This window comes from Leptodactylus fuscus, chromosome 5 (assembly GCF_031893055.1).
Source record: "Leptodactylus fuscus isolate aLepFus1 chromosome 5, aLepFus1.hap2, whole genome shotgun sequence".
NCBI lineage: Eukaryota > Metazoa > Chordata > Amphibia > Anura > Leptodactylidae > Leptodactylus > Leptodactylus fuscus.
The window spans coordinates 68942788-68966849 of NC_134269.1; the positions used below are offsets into that span (position 1 = coordinate 68942788).

The 24062-nt window shown below is 41.5% G+C and overlaps 1 protein-coding gene across 1 annotated transcript; it reads right to left on the bottom strand.

Annotated features, from left to right (window-relative positions):
- Positions 1 to 7191: 7191 nt before the first annotated feature.
- On the bottom strand, positions 7192 to 8704 carry LOC142204864 (cocaine- and amphetamine-regulated transcript protein-like). The gene is made up of 3 exons (XM_075276191.1): positions 8445 to 8704; positions 7870 to 7953; positions 7192 to 7500 (listed from the first exon to the last, which is right to left on the bottom strand). Exons 1-3 carry the CDS (start codon positions 8604 to 8606, stop codon positions 7393 to 7395), a joined length of 354 nt encoding a protein of 117 aa, XP_075132292.1. The 5' UTR covers positions 8607 to 8704; the 3' UTR covers positions 7192 to 7392.
- Positions 8705 to 24062: the final 15358 nt, after the last annotated feature.

Consider the following 24062-nt stretch of genomic DNA (forward strand, 5'->3'; position numbering starts at 1 on the left):
GGCCCGCCTGATGTTGAGTGACACGTGCTGGTGCAAGGCGGGGACGGCACACCGGGAGAAGTAGTGACGGCTAGGGACGGCATAGCGAGGTGCCGCAGTTGCCATCAGGTCCAGGAAGGCGGGAGTTTCAACAAGCCGGAACGCCAACATCTCCTGGGCCAGCAGTTTAGCGATGTTGGCGTTCAAGGCTTGCGCGTGTGGGTGGTTAGCAGTGTATTTCTGCCGCCGCTCCAATGTCTGAGAGATGGTGGGTTGTTGTAAAGAAGCGCCTGATGGTGCCTTTGATGGTGCAGGAGAAGGAGATAAGACAGGAACAGGGGAGGATGAGGGAGAAGTCAACAAAGTGGCGGAGGCAGATGAAGTGGTGTCCTGGCTCGTCCTCTGGAGTGCATCGCCAGCACAGTCAGCAGTGGCAGTGGCAGAGGCAGAGGCAGTGGCAGAGGCAGTGGCAGTGGCGTGAACGGCAGGCGGCCTTTGTCCTGCCGTTGCTGCCTGCCACTGATTCCAGTGCTTGGATTCCAAATGACGGCGCATTGAAGTGGTGGACAGGTTGCTCTTCTCAGAGCCCCTAATCAATTTCGAGAGGCAAATTGTGCAGACAACACTATATCTGTCCTCGGCGCATTCCTTGAAAAAACTCCACACCTTCGAGAAACGTGCCCTCGAGGTGGGAGTTTTTCGGGGCTGGGTACGAACTGGAACATCTTGGGAGATTCCGGGTGTGGCCTGGCTTCGCCTAAGCTGCTGACCTCTGCCTCTGCCTCTAGCTACCCTTTTTGGTGCTGCACTTGCCTCAACATCCACACTACTTTCCCCGCTTGACATCCCCCCTGTCCAGGTCGGGTCAGTGTCCTCATCATCCACCACTTCCTCTTCCAACTCCTGTCTCATCTCCTCCTCCCGCACAATGCGCCGGTCAACTGGATGCCCTGACGGCAACTGCGTCACATCATCGTCGATGAGGGTGGGTTGCTGGTCATCCACCACCAAATCGAACGGAGATGGAGGAGACTCTAGTGTTTGAGCATCTGGACACAGATGCTCCTCTATTAGGTTCGTGGAATCGTGACGTGGAGAGGCAGGTTGAGGGACAATGAAAGGAGCGTAGAACAGCTCTGGGGAGCAGGAACAGTTGGGGTTATTGTTCTGTGAAGCTTGGGAATTTTGGGAGGAAGGAGGACAAGACTGTTGGGTAATAGGAGGAGAGGAGGCAGAGTCTGACTGGCTGCTGGACAATGTGCTGTAAGCGTTCTCTGACAGCCATTGCAAGACCTGTTCCTGGTTCTCGGGCCTACTAAGGTTTGTACCCTGCAGTTTAGTTAATGTGGCAAGCAACCCTGGCACTGTGGAGTGGCGCAATGCTTGCTGCCCCACAGGAGTAGGCACGGGACGCCCTGTGGCTTCACTGCTACCTTGCTCCCCAGAACCATTCCCCCGACCTCGCCCACGGCCTCGTCCACGTCCCTTTCCGGGAGCCTTGCGCATTTTGAATTCCCAGTTAGAAATTGGCACTATATACCAGAAGCAAAAATTGTGGGTGCACGTAACCCCAATATATTCTTTGAATTCCCAGTCAGACAATGGCACTATATACCAGTAGCAAGAAATGAGGGTATTTATAACCCCAATATATTCTTTGAATTACCAGTTAGAAACTGGCACTATATGGCAGTAGCAAGAAATGAGGGTATTTATAACCCCAATATATTCTTTGAATTCCCAGTCAGACAATGGCACTGTATACCAGTAGTAAAAATTGTGGGTGCACGTAACCCCAATATATTCTTTGAATTCCCAGTCAGAAACTGGCACTGTATACCAGTAGTAAAAATTGTGGGTGCACGTAACCCCAATATATTCTTTGAATTCCCAGTCAGACAATGGCACTATATACCAGTAGCAAGAAATGAGGGTATTTATAACCCCAATATATTCTTTGAATTCCCAGTCAGAAACTGGCACTATATGGCAGTAGCAAGAAATGAGGGTATTTATAACCCCAATATATTCTTTGAATTCCCAGTCAGACAATGGCACTGTATACCAGTAGTAAAAATTGTGGGTGCACGTAACCCCAATATATTCTTTGAATTACCAGTCAGAAACTGGCACTATATGGCAGTAGCAAGAAATGAGGGTATTTGTAACCCCAATATATTCTTTGAATTCCCAGTCAGAAACTGGCACTGTATACCAGTAGTAAAAATTGTGGGTGCACGTAACCCCAATATATTCTTTGAATTCCCAGTCAGACAATGGCACTATATACCAGTAGCAAGAAATGAGGGTATTTATAACCCCAATATATTCTTTGAATTCCCAGTCAGACAATGGCACTGTATACCAGTAGTAAAAATTGTGGGTGCACGTAACCCCAATATATTCTTTGAATTCCCAGTCAGAAACTGGCACTATATGGCAGTAGCAAGAAATGAGGGTATTTATAACCCCAATATATTCTTTGAATTCCCAGTCAGACAATGGCACTGTATACCAGTAGTAAAAATTGTGGGTGCACGTAACCCCAATATATTCTTTGAATTACCAGTCAGAAACTGGCACTATATGGCAGTAGCAAGAAATGAGGGTATTTGTAACCCCAATATATTCTTTGAATTCCCAGTCAGAAACTGGCACTGTATACCAGTAGTAAAAATTGTGGGTGCACGTAACCCCAATATATTCTTTGAATTCCCAGTCAGAAACTGGCACTATATGGCAGTAGCAAGAAATGAGGGTATTTATAACCCCAATATATTCTTTGAATTCCCAGTCAGACAATGGCACTGTATACCAGTAGTAAAAATTGTGGGTGCACGTAACCCCAATATATTCTTTGAATTACCAGTCAGAAACTGGCACTATATGGCAGTAGCAAGAAATGAGGGTATTTGTAACCCCAATATATTCTTTGAATTCCCAGTCAGAAACTGGCACTGTATACCAGTAGTAAAAATTGTGGGTGCACGTAACCCCAATATATTCTTTGAATTACCAGTCAGAAACTGGCACTATATGGCAGTAGCAAGAAATGAGGGTATTTGTAACCCCAATATATTCTTTGAATTCCCAGTCAGAAACTGGCACTGTATACCAGTAGTAAAAATTGTGGGTGCACGTAACCCCAATATATTCTTTGAATTACCAGTCAGAAACTGGCACTATATGGCAGTAGCAAGAAATGAGGGTATTTGTAACCCCAATATATTCTTTGAATTCCCAGTCAGAAACTGGCACTGTATACCAGTAGTAAAAATTGTGGGTGCACGTAACCCCAATATATTCTTTGAATTCCCAGTCAGACAATGGCACTATATACCAGTAGCAAGAAATGAGGGTATTTATAACCCCAATATATTCTTTGAATTCCCAGTCAGAAACTGGCACTGTATACCAGTAGTAAAAATTGTGGGTGCACGTAACCCCAATATATTCTTTGAATTCCCAGTCAGACAATGGCACTATATACCAGTAGCAAGAAATGAGGGTATTTATAACCCCAATATATTCTTTGAATTACCAGTCAGAAACTGGCACTATATGGCAGTAGCAAGAAATGAGGGTATTTGTAACCCCAATATATTCTTTGAATTCCCAGTCAGAAACTGGCACTGTATACCAGTAGTAAAAATTGTGGGTGCACGTAACCCCAATATATTCTTTGAATTACCAGTCAGAAACTGGCACTATATGGCAGTAGCAAGAAATGAGGGTATTTGTAACCCCAATATATTCTTTGAATTCCCAGTCAGAAACTGGCACTGTATACCAGTAGTAAAAATTGTGGGTGCACGTAACCCCAATATATTCTTTGAATTCCCAGTCAGACAATGGCACTATATGGCAGTAGCAAAAATAGTGGGTGTATATAGCCCCAATTCTATTGCTAGGGGACTTGCAGGGTATTTCTGGGGTGAAGGTGGGGGGGCACACCGTTGGAACGGGTATCGGGGGTATATATCGGGTATACGGGAATACACTGACAGTGTATTCCATTCAGGATCCTGGGAAAGCTGGGTTGCGGCGATTGAGCCCGTCAGTGCCACGTTACACTGACAAGCTTCTCCCTGGAATTTAGCTCTTACAAGAGCTGTTGTGGTTGTCTTCTCCTTCCTATCCTAGCCTGTCCCTGCCTACCCAGAATCTAAGCCCTAGCTAGCTGGACGGAAACCTCCGTCCTCGGTGAATTGCAAGCTCAGAATGACGCGAACCTGGGCGGCGCTGTTCTTTTAAATTAGAGGTCACATGTTTTCGGCAGCCAATGGGTTTTGCCTACTTTTCTCAACGTCACCGGTGTCGTAGTTCCTGTCCCACCTACCCTGCGCTGTTATTGGAGCAAAAAAGGCGCCAGGGAAGGTGGGAGGGGAATCGAGTAATGGCGCACTTTACCATGCGGTGTTCGATTCGATTCGAACATGCCGAACAGCCTAATATCCGATCGAACATGAGTTCGATAGAACACTGTTCGCTCATCTCTACCCAGGACGTTGCAGCGCAGGTGGCGTGATGATGTCTCTGCATCATGCCTCCTGTGTCACTACTACAGGGAGAGTCTTCGGTAGGTTAGTACAAGATTTAGTGTTTTCTGGTAAAGGAAAGGGATCTAATACAGGAGAAACTATTATTTATAGTGGGAAAACTATTAACTAAAAAGGGGCTAGTGTTTATAATGGAGGAACTATTATACATAAGGGGCACTATTATAGGGGAGAAATTATATATAACTATTGTAAGGGGGAATAATTATATAGATTTATATTTATATAATTATATAGAGGGAAGGGGAAGTTAAATGGAGGAGACATATATAAAGGGGCTAATATTTATAATGCAGGAACTATTTTATATAAGAAATGCTATTATAAGAGAGGAATTATCATATTTAAGGAGCACTATTATAAGATGGGACCGTTATATATAAGGGGTGCTACTGTAGGAGTAGAACTATTATATATAAGGCTGGCTGTTGTAAAGGGGAGACTGTTATATATAAGGGGCTATTGTATATAAGGGAGGAACTGTCATATACTGTATAAGGTGGTGTCTGTTACTCATAAACGGGGAACTGTTATTCATAAGGGAGAGACTATTATATATATAAGGGGCTATTATAGGAGAAGAACTATTATACTGTATATAAGGTGGATTGTTATAAGAGAGCTATTATGTATAAGGGAAGAACTATTTATAAGAGGCCTATAATGAGGGGCAACTATTATAATGTGGTCTCTTTTATTTAAAGAGGACCTTTCACCTCCTGGGGACCATGCGGTGTAATACACCACTAGAAAGCCGACAGTGCGCTGAATTCAGCACACTACTGGCTTTCCCATTCTGTGCCCCCAGTGAAGAGTTATCAGTGCCATTACCGTAGCTCTTCACTGTCAGAAGGTACATTCCTGATTGACTGTCAGAAACGCCCTTATGACAGTGAAGAGCTACGATACCGGCACCAATAGCTCTTCACCCGGGGCACAGAACGGGAAAGTCAATAGTGCACTGAATTCAGTGCACTGTCAGCTTTCTTTTGGTGTATTAAACCGCATGGTCCCCAGGAGGTGAAATGTCCTATTTTAGAGGGAAACGTTATAAGGAGGGTATTGTTAAAGGGGCTATTTATAAGGGGGAACTATTATCTATAAGTGGGTATTATTATTAAGAGGGCTATTATTTATAAGAGGCCTAATATTGATAATGTGGACTATTATTTTATAAGGTGAACTATTATTTATGAGGGAGGCTATTACTGATAAGGGGGAACTATTACTGATATAGGGCACTGTTTATAAGTAGGGGCTATTTATAAGGAGGTGCTATAATAACATGAGGGGGTGCGAAAATCTTTTAGGCGGTACAAAGGTGGTTATTTGAATTCTGTGTGGGCATAAGAGGAGGTGGTTGTTACTGTTGTGGAGGTATAAAGGGGCATTATTAAAGGGGCTTCCACTGGAAATATACTGTAATTGCGTTGTTGGACCTAGCAAGTCCTAGCATGCCTACTTGCTCTTCCTTTCCTGGAGCTACCAATAGAAGTGAATGGAGTATTCCAGGAATTGAAGTATCACAGCAGCTGGAATACCAAAGCTTGCTGATCTCTGGTTTATAAGCTCTACAGAGAATTCCTGCATTTTAGTATATTGTGTAGTTAAGGGGTCTGTTTCCTGTACCCACACTCATTCATAAAAAGGTATGGACTGTAATGCACCAGAAGGTAAGCATCAGAATCTCCAACAACTTTCATCTTTAAAAACACACCTCAGCCCCACCGACTGGAAGTACAATGTGACAAGATATTACCCATTAACATGGTTACTATGTTCTAAGAGTCAATGGTTACACCAACACATGGATGTTCCGTGATGTTACCTTTTGACAACTTCTCACATCCCCTCCCATATATTAGTAATATATTCTGGAATATTCTTTTAGTAAACTGTTTTAAAACCTATTTGTATGGGACTATAGCTATAATCACTAGACACATCTCATACATCACAACCATATACTATAACCCATTCTCAAAGCATTATATATATATTTTACTTTTGCATAATTCTGGCACAAATTGCGTCAAACAGTGGAGTACATGCTATGCACCATCTTTAATATGTGTAGACAATATTTTGCACCTTCCGCAACAGATTTGAAAGTCTTGAAAATTGGACAAAGTTAAGAGGCCATAAAATGCATATGTAAACTATAAACTTTGTGATTTGTGGCAAATTTATAATTGCATTCATCATTTTGATAGATCTAATGTTCAGAAACAGCACCGCTCCTGCCATTGACTGTGTCTGTGTCTGGTATTGCAGCAACCTGAATCAGTATTATCAGCTATTCCAGATATATCCCACAAACATGGTCCTATTTTATTTTTTAAAGGGAAACCTCGATTTAACTCTTACTATTCCACGCTATCCCTGGTACCCTCTGTATTGCCTTTTGCACATGCACATGCACTTTCAGATACATCCTTCTTAATTATATTCTTGAAAGAAAAAGATCATTAATATAAAACCCCCCTAATGTTTAAGAATGAAGAAATATAGGAAACCTTTTTACATGAACGCATTTGTGTCCTGTAGTTATACAAAGTCACTGGATCAGTTATATCCCAACTAGGTTCCTTACACCTACTGGATGTAAAATCTTTATGCACAAGCTTCTGGAAGGCTCCTTATGAAAGAAGACTTTACAAAACAGAGCAGGTCTTTATTTTTTATCTTCACAAGTGTGCAAACAGAGAGGCTAACAGAACAGAACAAAATGCAGAGCAGATGCTGTACATCATTTTACCAGTGTAAAAGTCATGGTCACCCACATTCATTCTTTCCAGTTTCTGTGTTGGTGCTCAGCTTGGTCACTTCTGCACATTGTCTTTGGATTGTTTTTCTATAAACACTTTAGAAGGAAGAAGTTGCAGACAGCACCTCTGGGGCAATTACATAATTTCCCAATTCTGGAAGCTTTCCTGACTGCACATTGCTCCCCTACGTCACACTGGAAAACAAGGATTTACAATGATCAAGGAATAATTCATTGAACAAGTACAAGCAATATTTGCAATATGCAAAGATAATATCCAGGCAGTAGACTCTGTCTTTGATATGTATGTTCCCTTTAATGTATCTTTACCAATGATAAAATATGTATATATAAAAAAGAAATATAGATATTTATGCCATATAATGTGTGGCTCTGCGGAGATATTGCATATAAATCCATTAATTAAGCACAGTAAAATTCCCACCATCTTTCTACAAAGTCCCTTTAAAAGCAATGGTGAAGCTAAAATACAAAAGACATGTAAAACATGTAAAAGACATATATAAAACATGTACTGTAGTATTCCAAATGCAGTCATCTTACCACAGGAACCTGTCCAAATTTCTTTTCCCATGAAGGTACGCGTTTACTCTGTAACTTCTCCAAGACTTCCTGCAGAGCTCCCAGCTACAAAATACATATTAATATCCAGTAAACATCCATAAAACAAAAGCAGCTATAAATACATAAGACGCATCAATAGTTAGTAACAAAAGTAGTTACAAATATAATAAGATAGAGAGAAATGCCATGCAGCTTACAACCTAAAAAGACCTTCAGTATATGTATGTATAACATACAGTATAACAATAAGTTCATAACCATAGCTAGCTTTCACTGACATATCAGCTGCTGTAACACTATAATTGTTTGGGGAGAATTGCAATGAACAGTGCAGTGATATATAAAAGTAATAGTATTATACCTGCAAAGCCTGCAGTTGAAGCTTACATAAACTGTGGAATGCTAGGCATTATACTTAGACACCATGCATACAATATAGAAAGAGGATAAAAGAAGTCAGAAGTGGAGTTTACACAACCTGTGGAGCCCTCCTGACTAGTACAGAGCAGCTCTGCTATAATAACACATGCTCTGGGATTGCAGGAATCACTCACCAACTCTTTCTCACTAGATGGAATAGCATCTTTGGGGTAGAAGTCTCGCAGAGCCCTGGTCTCCAGATCTGAGCTGTCCTCCTGGCCATACACAGCACTTATGACAAGGAGCAGTAAGCAGCTGCCCAGGGTAATGAGGCGCAGTCTGGAGCTGCTGTCCATGGTGCTGATCTCCAGCTCTAGCCTGTGCAGGATGAATGGTGCTGGCACCCAGTGGTCGGGGGCACTGCCTTGGCTTTCTAATGAGTGGAAAGCTCTGTATTTATCTCTTCCACAGGGATGTATGTTGTTATTTTATTTGATGAACTCCTCCCATTGTGACGCCAATGAGCAGTGTGGGGGTGAAGCAGTCAGCTCCTGACATGGGTGAGCCTTTGTTAAGACATCAATCAAAGCTCCCCAGGCTATGCTGACATGGCACAGAGGGCATAGAAGACTTATGTTTCCTCTGCTATACTTCAAACCAATTTAATATTACTTTGACAGTTTCATTCATTCCTCTTTCTTCAGCCTGGGTGTAAACAATTCTCTTCTAACATCACGTTTAAGGAAATGTTCTGCCTGCAGGCACTTGGAAATTTAGATTTTAATATGGGTGAAAATTTTTGTATTTAATCATATGTACTAATATATTAGAGCCTCAGGTGTTTTGCTGTATTTTAATGTTGCGAGATAATTGATTTTTCTAATAAGCAATGTGGGATGTGGAAACAGAATTCTGCTTTTTGCATCTGTATCTCTTTTTGTGCTAGAAGTCCCAGCATATTTTTCACATAAAATTATAAAGATTGCAATCCCCATATTCTAATGTGTGTAGTGCGTTATGGATGAATTAAGACTGAAATATCAAAGATGGAAAGCTGCTGTTCACACTTCTCACTATGTACTAAGTGATGACTTCTAGGAGCTGGATTGCAGAACACAAGGGTTAAGCTGGTGCATGCAATTGATCTGGTGTCTCTACCAGTGTAAATATCTCTAAGGATATATTGCAGAGATTTCTTCCATACATACTACACCTTTCTGCTTAATTTTAACATCACACATATTGTAACAAAGAGTTGAAGGCTATATGTGTCCTATAATCTAGTAACTCACAGAATCCTTTGCATATGCTGTACCACATATAGTGTAATACAACACTAATGTAACCCTAATAAAAAAGACGTCACTGAGTAAGCATCGCAGTAGTGCTTATATGAATTAGATTAATAGGATTAAAGGGGTTTTCTAGGATCATGATATTGATAATTTATCCTTAGGACTAGCCATCAAGATCAGATCAGTGAGAGTCAGACTGTCGGTACCTCAGTAGTCAGGTGTCTCAAGGGGCTGTGGTGCCATGCATGTTTTTTTCTACATAGGTTTCATACCTCAGTTTACATGCACTCAGTCTTGTTTCTAGTAATGGTGCAAGGAATTGCAGCTTTGTATTAAAATCAGTGGGATGATTTGCAGAAAGCAGCCTGTAATAGAAGTTAATGCCAGAAAGGCCTGGTAGCCTTCAATAGGGAACTGGCGATCCTTCCCAATGCCCCATCAGGAAAATGGCGCCTTGGTCAGCTTTGTCCGAGATGGTGGGGTCCTTAATGCCCACAGTCAGTGCCTACCCAGTTCCTGAGCGGCCACCATATTTAAATATCAGGAAATGGGTTAATTAGACAGAGAAATGGAAAAATTGCAGCCTCTTCAAACTGCTGATCGGTACGGGTTGTAAGAGCTGAAACCCAGTTAATTTGGTATGGCCTACCCTGGTCTTGAGAAACCAGTGTGATACAATTAAGATATATTTTTTAAAGTGGATTTTCTATTAAGTCTGAGCTTTTTTGCTAGAGTACTCAGTTCTATACAGTTAAGTGCGGAACCATGTAAAGCCAATTAAACTTGATGCTGTCTTCTTGCTTAGCTTCCATAGCTACTATCATTTAAAAAAGTAGAAGAAATAAATTATAGAGATGGAGAATAATAAAATTTCCACTTTGGAGGTTTAGTCATTGAAGTTGCATGGTATTTGTCCGTAATTGCCCTAGAAAACATAGATACATTTAAAAGGATATATAAACCAACTTGCTGATGGATTCACCTATCAATAGTAATACAAATAGTACTAATAAACATTGGGCACTGCTAGAAACCTTTTGTAATTCAAACAGTGAAGGATAAGACATGAATTCATTCTGAATGCTTCTTTATTATGCACTCCATTCAGTGGATATAGAACACTTTTTTTTTTGTTTTGGGGGGAGGGTAGCCATGTTTACTCGCAACTCTAAAGACACATAACATAGCATTAAAACTTTGAGGATTTAGGAATTCACATTCATAAGCAAAGACAGAATTAGCACCTCCTAACACTGAAATAAATGGATACGTACATGTCTGCTGTCAAGGCGATTCAAAAGCAAACAAACTCAAAGTTGTAGTACTACCCTGCAGAAGAACTTACAGTGATTATACATATAAGGATCTTAGAACATACTTTATGATCAAATAGTGTGGGCCTACCTGCAATGACAAGGTGAACTCACTCAGATGAATCCCTACACTACTAAAAAGGGCAAATGCAAAATAGGAAACTCACATTTTATATGAGAGTAAGAACCCGACATACTCAGGTATACAGTGTAGATCCCAAAGATTCCACCAATGTCAGTGAGATCACCGGGCAGCTGCCATCCCTCTTCAAGAGTTATGACTGAAAGCTGTAATATGTGCACAAACATCATAACTAACACTGCTCCTCTGTTCCTTCCCATGTAGCATTATGTAATAAAGTGCAAAACCAGCTACTGGAAGATAAACAGGTATAAAATAAAAACAGGAAAATCCTGGAGATAGCACCAAAGGCTGATCTTCTACTGTTGTAACACATTCTATGTTTGCAGTGATATTATTGCCACAAATCCTACAGGGTGATGACCTGAAGTAACCATATATGTCCTATGGATACAATCCTCTGATAATGGCTGATAACAGAGAACAACAGTGAACAATTGCTATATATATATACAGTCCTATGAAAAAGTTTGGGCACCCCTATTAATCTTAATCATTTTTACTTCTAAATATTTTGGTATTTGCAACAGCCATTTCAGTTTGATATATCTAATAACTGATGGACACAGTAATATTTCAGGATTGAAATGAGGTTTATTGTACTAACAGAAAATGTGCAATATGCATTAAACCAAAATTTGACCGGTGCAAAAGTATGGGCACCTCAACAGAAAAGTGACATTAATATTTAGTAGATCCTCCTTTTGCAAAGATAACAGCCTCTAGTCGCTTCCTGTAGCTTTTAATCAGTTCCTGGATCCTGGATGAAGGTATTTTGGACAAACAATTCAAGTTCAGTTAAGTTAGATGGTCGCCGAGCATGGACAGCCCGCTTCAAATCATCCCACAGATGTTCAATGATATTCAGGTCTGGGGACTGGGATTGCCATTCCAGAACATTGTAATTGTTCCTCTGCATGAATGCCTGAGTCGATTTGGAGCGGTGTTTTGGATCATTGTCTTGCTGAAATATCCATCCCCGGCGTAACTTCAACTTCGTTACTGATTCTTGAACATTATTCTCAAGAATCTTCTGATACTGAGTGGAATCCATGCGACCCTCAACTTTAACAAGATTCCCTGTGCCGGCATTGGCCACGCAGCCCCAAAGCATGATGGAACTTCCACCAAATTTTACAGTGGGTAGCAAGTGTTTTTCTTGGAATGCTGTTTCTTTTTGGACGCCATGCATAACGCCTTTTTTTTATAACCAGACAACTCAATCTTTGTTTCCAAAATGAAGTTGGCTTGTCCAAATGTGCTTTTGCATACCTCAGGCAACTCTATTTGTGGCGTACGTGCAGAAACGGCTTCTTTCTCATCACTCTCCCATACAGCTTCTCCTTGTGCAAAGTGCGCTGTATTGTTGACCGATGCACAGTGACACCATCTGCAGCAAGATGATGCTGCAGCTCTTTGGAGGTGGTCTGTGGATTGTCCTTGACTGTTCTCACCATTCTTCTTCTCTGCCTTTCTGATATTTTTCTTGGCCTGCCACTTCTGGGCTTAACAAGAACTGTCCCTGTGGTCTTCCATTTCCTTACTATGTTCCTCACAGTGGAAACTGACAGGTTAAATCTCTGAGACAACGTTTTGAATCCTTCCCCTGAACAACTATGTTGAACAATCTTTGTTTTCAGATCATTTGAGAGCGGGCTGTCCATGCTCGGCCACCATCAAACTGAACTGAACTTGAATTGTTTTGTAGAAAGAAATGGTCCAAAATACCTTCATCCAGGATCCAGGAACTGATTAAAAGCTACAGGAAGCGACTAGAGGCTGATATCTTTGCAAAAGGAAGATCTACTAAATATTAATGTCACTTTTCTGTTGAGGTGCCCATACTTTTGCACCGGTCAAATTATAGTTTAATGAATATTGCGCATTTTCTGTTAGTACAATAAACCTCATTTCAATCCTGAAATATTACTGTGTCCATCAGTTATTAGATATATCAAACTGAAATGGCTGTTGCAAACACCAAAATATTTAGAACTAAAAATGATTAAGATTAATAGGGGTGCCCAAACTTTTTCATAGGACTGTATATATATATATATATATATATATATATATATATGTACACATTCCTCTAATAACTGATGACAGAGACCATTGAGTGAGTGGGTTCACATCAGTGACTGGTCTCCATTCTGAGGTTTCCGTCTTCTGCATGCAGAAGACGGAAACTTGTCAGACCGAGTCCAGCCGTGAGCACCCATGAGTGTTTTATGCTCTCCGCAGCTAAACCATTTTTTAAAAATCGGACACAAAGTCCTGCATGTCCGACTTTGTTTCCGGTTAAAAAAAAACGAATGAATGGGTTTGAAAAATGTCTGCAGGAGGGTCTGCATGGTGGCTCAGTGGCTAGCACTGCAGCCCTATAGCGCTGGGTCCTGGTGTTCAAATCCCGCCAAGGGCAAAAACCATCTGCAAGGAGCTTGTATGCTCTCCCCATGTTTGCATGGATTTCCATCCCATATACCAAAAAGACATAATCATAGGGGGAAAAAATGGACATTGTGAGCCCTATGTGGGGCTCATAATCTACATTTAAAAAAAAAAATGTCTGCAGGTTTCCGCCTCCTGCCCAGCTTAATACAGGAAACGGAAACCTGCAGAATGGAGGCTGGGACGCAGATGTGAACCCGGCCTGTGCGCTGTATGTATGTATATATAAAATTGCTCTCCTGCAATCCTCTCATGGCAACTGATAACAGACAACAACAGTAAGGCTGGTCTTACACGACAGTAAGTTTAGTCCGTAATTGTGAGTTCTCAATTGCGGACCATTTGCGGACACATTATATTCAGTGTGGCCTCTTACACCACCGGATATTTTATTTGTGTGTTGTGCTGTGACCGGCCGCACTGAATGCCGCAGGTCCGCAAAGTCAATAACATCACGGCACGACATGGACTGTCCCATAGAACTCTATGGGTGCATGCCGATGGACACGGACGTCTGCAGAAAGACTTTTTGAAATGAAATTTAGTGTTGCTGATCAGCAAATTGCAAAAACCACTACAGTCGTGTAAGATCAGCTTAAGTGAGTGCTGTAATCCTATGATAATGGTGTATGTCAGTGAGGCTATGAATGACCTGCAAACATCTATTGGCTAATACAGGACATGTGATGTAATATGAAGGAAGGCCATTGATATTTGCTTCTGTGAATATTATCTATGTGCCAAATTTGGGTTCAGATTGGTACAGTCACTTTGCCCATGCGTGAAGAACAGACAGCATAAATGAATTTATTTATTTATTTATTTATTTATTTATTTGCATACTGTATATAATTGTATTATTTGATATCTTTATTTATAAACATGTTAGCCATTTAGTTGATATTGCAATACTGGTACTGCTGGTAACTTCTGTAATAGTAATAAAAATGCCGCACAATATATACGTAATAGTCATTGATAGAAAAAAAGTAGCATTAAAATAACTCTGGAACAAAGTAATCCCAAACCTCTGTCTCATTAGGGGATATGTTTGCTCCTTATCAATTGTATGTAAAAGGATGCGGCTATCACCTACTGCCCTTGTCACACTTAATCATTCTTTGTAAAGGTTACACTTCATTCTAAATTATTGCCGTGCCTAGGGAATATTCTCCACACAAGCAGACAGTTCATTCCTAACCAAATACAAGAAACTTAGTTCTTGGTACATGGTGACTGAATTCTAATATTTCTAATCTGGAATCATATAAAAAAATAAACCAATGACAATACAACATTGAAAGAGCAGGATTACAATGAATGTTGCTTTTCCTTGCAAAAGAGAAAACAGGCAGATGGCTCATTTCTATACAGGGTTCACAATCCCAATAAACCTTTTCTTATTATTAGGTGCTGATGGAGCTCCCCGAATGCATCAGGAGTTAAGTAATATATCAATGAGGTCATTGGTGACTGATAATATAAAATGGAAGACTTATGCATACAAGCATATTACACATCGTAAAACCTCTAAATTATACAGAGACAGAATATAATAATAACACATGTTATTTACATAGTGCTAACATATTCCGCAGCACAATTTGTAGGGTTCAAGTACAGACAAAAAGATACATTACAAAGAAATAGTCACTTTACACAATGGGACTGAGGGCCCTGCTCACAAGAGCTTACAATCTATGAGGTAGAGGGGGTGACACAATAGTTAGCAGGGGCGGCATTGCTTATACAGTGGTCAAACAACTTTGTAATAGAGGTGACTGTCATTACACAAACATAAAACTTTATGAGCCGTCACCAGTCGTGTCCTGGCCGCTGCATTCAGAATAGATTTTAGAGGGGAGAGTTTAGTAAGGGGAAGACCGATTAGTTAGGAGTTACAGTAGTCAAGGCGAGAGTGAATCAAGAGTGTGACAATACGTGTCTTTAAAGGGATTCTACCGTTAAAAATCTTTTTTTCTGTGGCTAACACGTCGGAATAGCCTTTAGAAAGGCTATTCGTCTCTTACCTTTAGATGGGATCTCCGCCGCGCCGTTCCTTAGTAATACCGGTTTTTACCGGTATGTAAATTAGTTCTCTGGCAGCGATGGGGGCGGGCCCCAGCGCTGAAAATGCGATGAGGGTGTCCCCACCGCTGCCCGAGAACAAGATCCTGCTCCGCCTCTATCTTCTGCTGGATCCTCCCCTTCTTTCTTCGTCTTTCTTCTGACGCCTGCGCAGTTGTCTCTGCCACTGAGACACTAGTAGAGACGACTGCGCATGCGCGCAATTGCGGCCTCGGAACTATGGCCGCGCATGCGCAGTCGGCTCTACTAGTGTCAGAGCTGACAGAGGTGAAGCCGCCGAAGAAAGACGAAGAAAGAAGGGGAGGATCCAGCAGAAGATAGAGGCAGCGCAGGATCCTGTTCTCAGGCAGCGGTGGGGACGCCCTCATTGCATTTTCAGCACTGGGGCCCGCCCCCATTGCTGCCAGAGAACTAATTTACATACCGGTAAAAACAGGTATTACTAAGGAACGGCGTGGCAGAGATCCCATCTAAAGGTAAGAAACGAATAGCCTTTCTAAAGGCTATTCCCCCGTGTTAGCCACAGAAAAAAGATTTTTAATGGTAGAATTCCTTTAATGCATCTCTGGTAAGGAAAGGGCGTATTCTGGAGAGGTTTTTGAGGTGGGGATGACATGAGTGTATGAGTGAGTCAAACGCAACCCCTGGGTAGTGGGCATGCTGCCTGTGAGTTATACTAAGGCCATAGACTGCAATGGATATATCAGGGTCAGATGTATTAAATGGTGGAAACAGCAGTAGTTTAGTCTTTGAAAGATTCAGTTTCAGATAGAGTGAAGACATGACATTTGAGACAGCAGAGAAACCACTGGTGTTCTGTTTTAGTGCAGAGGTGATGTCACAGGAAGATGTGTATAATTGGGTGTCATCAGCATAAAGAGGGTACCGGCAAACAAAAAAAAAAAAAAAAAAGAGGGTATCAGAAGCCAAATCTGGTGATGGTTTGTCGAATGGAGGCTGTGTAGAGGGAGAAGAGCAGGGGGGCTAGAACCGAACCCTGAGGAACCCCAACAGCAAGGGAAAAAGGGGAAGAAACAGAGTCTGTAAATAATACACTGAAAGTGCGGTCTGAGAGATAAGATGAGAACCAGGAGAGCGCAGTGTCCTTGAAGCCGACTGAGCGGAGCATAGTGAGGAGGAGTTGATGGTCCACAGTGTCAAAAGCTGCTGAGAGATCCAGAAGAATAAGAGAGAGAAGGTCACCATTAGATTTTGCCATCAGGAGATCATTGGAGACTTTTGTGAGTGGCGTTTCAGTGGAGTGCAGCGCATGGAAGCCAGATTGTAAGGGGTCAGGCAGAGAGTTACGCTGGGTTCACACTAGCGTTCGGCAGTCCGTTCTCAGGTTTCCGTCTTCTGCATGCAGAAGACGGAAACCTGTCATGCCGAGTCCGGCCGTGAGCACCAGTGAGCGTTTTATGCTCTCCGCGGCAAAACCGTTTTTTTTTTTTAAGCCGGACACAGAGTACTGCATGTCTGACTATGTGTCCATTTAAAAAAAAAAAAAAAACGGTTTCGCCGCGGAGAGCATAAAACGCTCACGGGCGCTCACGGCTGGACACCTTTCAAGCCCATTCAAATGAATGGGTTTGAAAGAGTCCTGCAGCTTTCCGTCTCCTGCTCTGTTTTGTGCAGGAAACGGAAACCTGCAAAACGGACTCCCGGGCGCAGATGTGAGTGAGCCCTTAGCAGAGAGATAGAGGATTAAACAAGAATAGACCAAGCATTCCAAGATTTAATAATAATAATAATAATAATAATAATAATAATACATTTTATTTATATAGCGCCAACATATTCCGCAGCGCTGTACAATTTATAGGGTTCAGATACAGACATACATAACAAAGAACGTCATTTCACACAATGGGACTGAGGGCCCTGCTCAAAAGAGCTTACAATCTATGAGGTAGAGGGGGTGACACAAGAGGTAGCAGGGGCGGCATTGCTTATACAGTGTTCAGACAATTTTGTGCATTAGGAATTGTGATAGGCTTGTCTGAAAAGATGCGTCTTTAGTTTGCGTTTGAAACTGTAGAAGTTGGGAGTTAATCTTATTGTCTGGGGTAGAGCATTCCAGAGAAGTGGTGCAGCTCGGGAGAAGTCTTGTATACGAGCGTGGGAGGTTCTGATAATAGAGGATGTAAGTGTTAGGTCATTGAGTGAGCGGAGAGCACGGGTTGGGCGGTAGACAGAGATGAGGGAAGAAATGTAGGGAGGTGCGGCATTATGGAGAGCCTTGTGGATGAGAGTAATAACTTTATATTTTATTCTATAATGAATAGGCAGCCAGTGTAGTGACTGGCACAGACCAGAGGCATCGCTGTAGCGTCTAGCCTGATAGATGAGCCTGGCCGCTGCATTCAGAATAGATTGTAGAGGAGAGAGTTTAGTGAGGGGAAGACCGATTAGTAAGGAATTACAGTAGTCAAGGCGAGAATGAATCAGAGAGACAATAAGTGTCTTTAGTGTATCTCTGGTAAGGAAAGGGCGTATTCTGGAGATGTTTTTGAGGTGGAGGTGACATGAACGTGCGAGTGATTCAATATGAGGGGTGAAGGAAAGGTCTGCGTCAAATATGACCCCAAGGCAGCGGGCATGCTGCCTAGGAGTTATAGTAAGGCCTGAGACTGCAATGGATATATCAGGGACAGATCTGTTAGATGGTGGAAACAGTAGTAGTTCAGTCTTAGAGAGATTTAGTTTCAGATAGAGCAAGGACATGATATTAGAGACAGCAGAGAGACAGTCACTGGTGTTCTGTATGAGTGCAGGGGTGATGTCACGGGAAGATGTGTATAATTGGGTGTCATCAGCATAAAGATGGTACCTGAAGCCAAATCTGGCGATGGTTTGTCCAATGGGGGCTGTGTAGAGAGAAAAGAGCAGGGGGCCGAGGACCGAGCCCTGAGGAACCCCAACAGCAAGGGAAAGAGGGGAGGAAACAGAGCCCGCAAATGATACACTGAAAGTACGGTCTGAGAGATAAGAGGAGAACCAGGAGAGCGCAGTGTCATTGAGGCCGACTGAGCGGAGCATAGTGAGGAGAAGTTGATGGTCAACAGTGTCAAAAGCTGCAGAGAGGTCCAGAAGAATAAGAAGAGAGAGGTCACCATTGGATTTAGCCTTTAGTAGATCATTAGAGACTTTTGTGAGAGCTGTTTCAGTAGAGTGCAGAGCGCGGAAACCAGATTGTAAGGGGTCAAGCAGAGAGTTAGCAGAGAGATAACGGATTAACCGAGAATAAACCAGGCGTTCCAAAAGTTTAGAGATGAAGGGGAGGTTAGAGACGGGTCGATAGTTAGCAGCACAGGATGGGTCCAGGGAGGGTTTTTTCAGTAGCGGGATTATAACAGCATGCTTGAAGGAGGATGGGAAGATTACAGAAGAGAGAGAGAGGTTAAATATTTTAGTAAGGTAAGTAGTGACAGCAGGGGACAGAGATTGGAGAAGGTGTGAGGGGAAGGGGTCACTACTGCAGGTTTTAGAGATGAAGGGGAGGTTAGAGACAGGTCGATGGTTAGCAGCACAGGACAGGTCCAGGGAGGATTTTTTCAATAGCGGGATTATGACAGCATGCTTGAAAGAGGATGGGAAAAATCCAGAAGAGAGAGAAGTTAAATACTTTAGCGAGGTAAGTCATGACAGTAACCATAGTACTCATAGACCCTGATTTTATACATGGAGAGCATGGAGATTTTTTGATGGATTCTGTATGAAGCTGACAAAAACTGAAGCTTAGTCAATGCTGTTGAATAGAGTTATTCTAAGGGATAATAACCCAATAATATTGAGCTGTGCAGGGCACTGTATTGTGGTCTAGAGATATGAAGCCTTGGGGATTCCATGATACAGTATGTCCATACATCCTGTTGCACACAGATATGCCCTATGTATGACACCTTGCCCTTCATTATTCTCACCATGTTAACAGTAAAATTATTCATTTTCATATAGACAGACTTTCTTGATATGTAACAGTGTAAGTGGGAGTAATTGTATGGATGGTGGTCAGAGGTCTTACCCCCAGCATTGGTGCTACTGTACATGACAAATACAGGGTATCAGAGGATAATTAACAACGTACAGATATAGCATACTTAGTGAAATAGAATCTTTCATCAAAATACCAGATTATTTCCTGCTTTTTATTGAACGCTAGCTGGTCTAAGCCACAGTGATCTCTCACGTGTTATGTGTGATTTTCTCCTTCTACTCTTTCCACTGAGAAATAATCGTACAATCTAGACTCTATGCTAAAATTCACTTTTCAGTAGTTACTGTCATAAGCCAGGCAAGTATAATAATTATAGACAGCAAAGCCAACTTGGGAAATGTACAAGAAAACCTGACATACAAATTAAGACCAATCTTTATCAATGCCAGGCAAATAAATGAAAACTGGCACCATTAAGGGACGGCACTTACAGTGTGTCTGGAGTATAAACCAGTGTTATCACCATACTAAAAAAAAAATAATGGAATTCTCATAAATAACCCTATATGAAAATGAGAATGCAAATGAATGTTCATCAAGATCAGGAACTGACATCCTAGGGATTCATTTACAATTATAAAATGATTTTCTAATATACTTCTAAGATGAAAAATAAATAATAAGACATCAAAATCAAATCAAGATCAGCTGTTCCCAGCAGTTTTCAATGCCAGAACAGTGTAGATCTCCAGTCTCCATAATAATGACTTATCCTGTTGGCCAAAAAAAAAAAAAACTTTTATTCACCCATGCATCCTCTGATGCTATCTTTATTTGCTTAGTCTTAAAGTACTGTATACCTCCTACGATGATGACAGGCGCCGGAATTTCAGAATTGATAGGTCATGTACAGACCAAGCTCGGGCACTGGCAGAATTCATTCAAAGTCGTAAACAGGCAAAAAGGTCAGAACAGGCAGCACAGATTTGTAGGTCAGAAGCAAGCCAGGTCAGACTTGGGATATCAGCAGAACAAGGTCAGGATCAAAGGCAAGTCAGAAACAAGCCAAGGTCAAAATGTGGAGAGACAAACAGAAGGCAGTAACAAGTGGCCTCACAAGAACTTGCAAGGCGGGAACCTACATTGCTCAGACACAGAGTGCATGGAGGAGGAGATTTAAACAGAGCTAGATGATCAGGAATTGGCTTGGAAAGGAAAACTGGTGCACACTGGTCACTTAGAAAGCCAAGAGACTGCATGTACTCTACAGGCAGAGAGGAGGGGCAAAGAGGGGCAGAGCCGCAGTATGCACAGAAGTAACAAAGCCAGCAGTGGTGACCATCGGAATTGGGTTCACGTTGCTGGTAATATTCTTATCATATGTGGCAGTGATGCTGCTGAAGTGGCATAGTTGTCCCGCTAAGGGCTCATTCACACGGAGTAAACGCGGCACGCAATGTGCCGCGTTTACGGGACGTTTATGCCGCAATTTTGACGGTGCATGTTTGCGGTCACGTTAGCTCCGCGTTAACGCTGCGTTAACGCGACCGCAAACATACACCGTCAAAATCGCGGCGCGTGTCGCGTTTACTCCGTGTGAACGAGCCCTTAGGCTATGCTCATATTTGTATTGGAGACTCTGTTAGAAAACAAAAAAATTGTATGAGCAACTTAGTGCATTGTTTGGTTTTGCAAAATGATGGGCATCATGACTAAAACACAAAAGACTCCTTCATAGTGAATGTGGTGATTTAGTGCTACTATTCTGTTATTCACGTTGACCCATGTCAAATGTTTGCCTTGGGGCCCGGCTATTCCTAGTTATGCCACTGACTGTACATACAGTACACCACTATTATTCATCCTCAGCCTTCTGTTTATTTCCTATGGAAGTGAACTGCAACTTCCCATTCCCAAACCCTTTAACAAACCATTCCCTGTTCACTAACGTTTTTGCATTCATGGCACAATAATTGATCCCACAGATATAGAATTACTGAGAACTACATCCTAATACATAGTTATACTGCAACCAAATGTCCTAGGGGTTAGAAGGTGAACATTGTGTATATATTGTTTCTGGAAAGGTTTTAGTTCTGTAATATGGGCTGAAAAGTGAAAAATAAAATGTATTATAACCGGCATAATCCGCCCAGCATTTTTGCTACCACTAGAAGCAATTCAGTATTATCTGAGGTCTTGGTTCACCTGGAAGGTCTCAGCACTAGTACTGACTTTCATAGAGATGTAATGAAGAGGATAAGCTGGTTTGATGCACAATGTGAGCTTCAGCGACAATAAGCTGACACTATGACTCAAAGCTTCATGTAACAGAGGTATCTCCTAAAAAATGTAATATTGAGCTATAGGTTTATGACAATTCTTTGTCTGTGTGACAGTCTTAGGCCCAGAAGAATGGGGGGGGGGGATGCACTTTGCAAAATGTGTACAGACAGCTACAAAAGGGGGGAAAGAGGCAAAGTGTTGAGCATGTCATGAAAATTTTCAGACTAGCCACCTTTAATACAAAGCCACACATCCCCTTTTTGGACATCCAACAGTGCTTTGCCCTAATATAAATGATGTCCCCTATATTAAATGTGTTATCCATTTCCTACAGTACCTAAACCCACTACTAAACATAGTATTTGTATGGCTTCTAACATTACCAGTCCTCGTGCTGTACCAGAACAGCTTATCTGCAGGTATCCTGGCTTTTGGATCACTGCAGATATCCTAAGCATAGACCATCAATATTCGAAAGGTGGATTGCCCCTTTAAAATACTCTCCTAATGTCTCACACGGTTTAATCAATGCTCCTTGTACAATATAATGGTCCCCATCACTGTACTGTACAATAAAATAGCCCCCATATAATATGATGTCTTCATTTTCAAGTGAGGGCACTGAAGGAACTGCAATACAAGTGTTGAGCCCCCATCAAACAGCTGACCAGCGGGAGATGCTAACATCACCATCCTGAGCACAGGCCATCAATTTTATCTGGCTGTAAAACCTCTTTAAAATAAATAACAAAAAATATAGATGTATTTAAGAAATTATTGTTTGCAAATGATTGAAGCCCAAGACTTGATATCAATGGTCTATCCTTAGAATATGTCATGAATATAAGATTGGTGGTGGTCCAACACCAGGCGTTTCCAGTGCTGTGGCTGCTAGATCTAAGTAGTGTACAAAATTGGAAGCAGACATGGTAGATGCCTCTCAGCTCCCAGTCAATGACATCTGTGTTTATCCAAACACAAAAATTTTCTCTTAGACCAGGGCCCCATGCTGTGATTTGTCCATGATGGAAACGCCGCGGAAAAAATCACAGTGTTTTATAGTATCTGCAAAGTGGATGGGATTCATGCGAATCTCATGCCCACTTTGCGTTTAAATCCGTAGCGTGGACATGCTACAATTTCCGAAACCAACGTGGTTTTGGAAATTGCAGCATGTCAATTATATCTACGGAAACGCCGGCGGCTTTCCCGTAGATACGATTGTAACAGAAAGTTTGCGGAGGAAAACTCAGTGAACTTTCTGTTTAAAGCACTGCGGGAAGAACCCCGATGCATTACCACTGCGGTTATTCCCGCGGCGCTTTAGCGCTGCGTATCGTCCCGTGGGGCTTTCACTTTGAAGGGATTTTTCCTGTTTCCATATATAAATGATAATGTTTGTTTAATGAAAAGTTATATCATTTTCCAATATACTTTTTTCTATCAATTCTTCACAGTTTTCATGATCTCTGCTTGCAGTGGTGTGTTGCTTACTTTCAATGGATAAAAGTCAGTTCATGGTCATGTGATATACAGTCTGTGGTCATGTAATATAAAGTCTATGGTCATGTGATCTACAGTCTGTGGTCATGTGATGGAAACACAGGTTCACAACTTGTTACAGTTACAGGACAGTAATCAGACTTGTAATCAGTTGTGTACCTGTATGTGCATCACATGACCAAGGACTATATATCACATGACCAAGGACTGTACATCACATGACCATGGACTGTACATCATATGACTGTGGACTGTATATTACATTACTGATTTTTATCCACTGGTAGTAAACAAAGAATAACAGCAAGCACAGATCTGAAAAACTGTGAGGAATTGATACAGAAAGTATATTGGAAATTGTTTAACTTTTCATTATACAAACAATGAAATTTTTGCTGAAACTGGACAACCCCTTTAAGGATCTAGTATTTGAATGAGTGTTAATATTAGCTGAGAACATAGAGCACCCTAGTGGACATACTGTGAAGGCTGCAGTAGATAACCGCGATAAAAAAAAATCAAGTACAATGAAGCCAAACAAAGGGTGCACAGGGGAATAGTGAGTATTTAGCACTGCTGTGAATGTATTTGCAGATAATTTTTGGAAGTTATCTAACTATACATCATCTCTTGGTGGCCTTACTATGTGCCAAAATGTGGTGCAAAGCATGTACAGCATGCAAAATTTTGGTACAAATTAAACCAGAATTATGACACATTGGTAAAAATTCACATGCAAATGTTTTAAACTAGCTTTAAGTTGAACATATTTAATACATTTTAATATATAAAAAAGT

What these genes read in the sequence shown, in the direction of transcription:
- LOC142204864 (XM_075276191.1), bottom strand. Translation starts at nt 8,606, where the DNA reads ATGGACAGCAGCTCCAGACTGCGCCTCATTACCCTGGGCAGCTGCTTA. An exon ending in CATCTAGTGAGAAAGAGTTG is followed by an intron (nt 7,954 to 8,444) that starts GTGAGTGATTCC and finishes TGTATTTTGTAG; the next exon opens with CTGGGAGCTCTGCAGGAAGT. An exon ending in AATTTGGACAGGTTCCTGTG is followed by an intron (nt 7,501 to 7,869) that starts GTAAGATGACTG and finishes CTTGTTTTCCAG; the next exon opens with TGTGACGTAGGGGAGCAATG.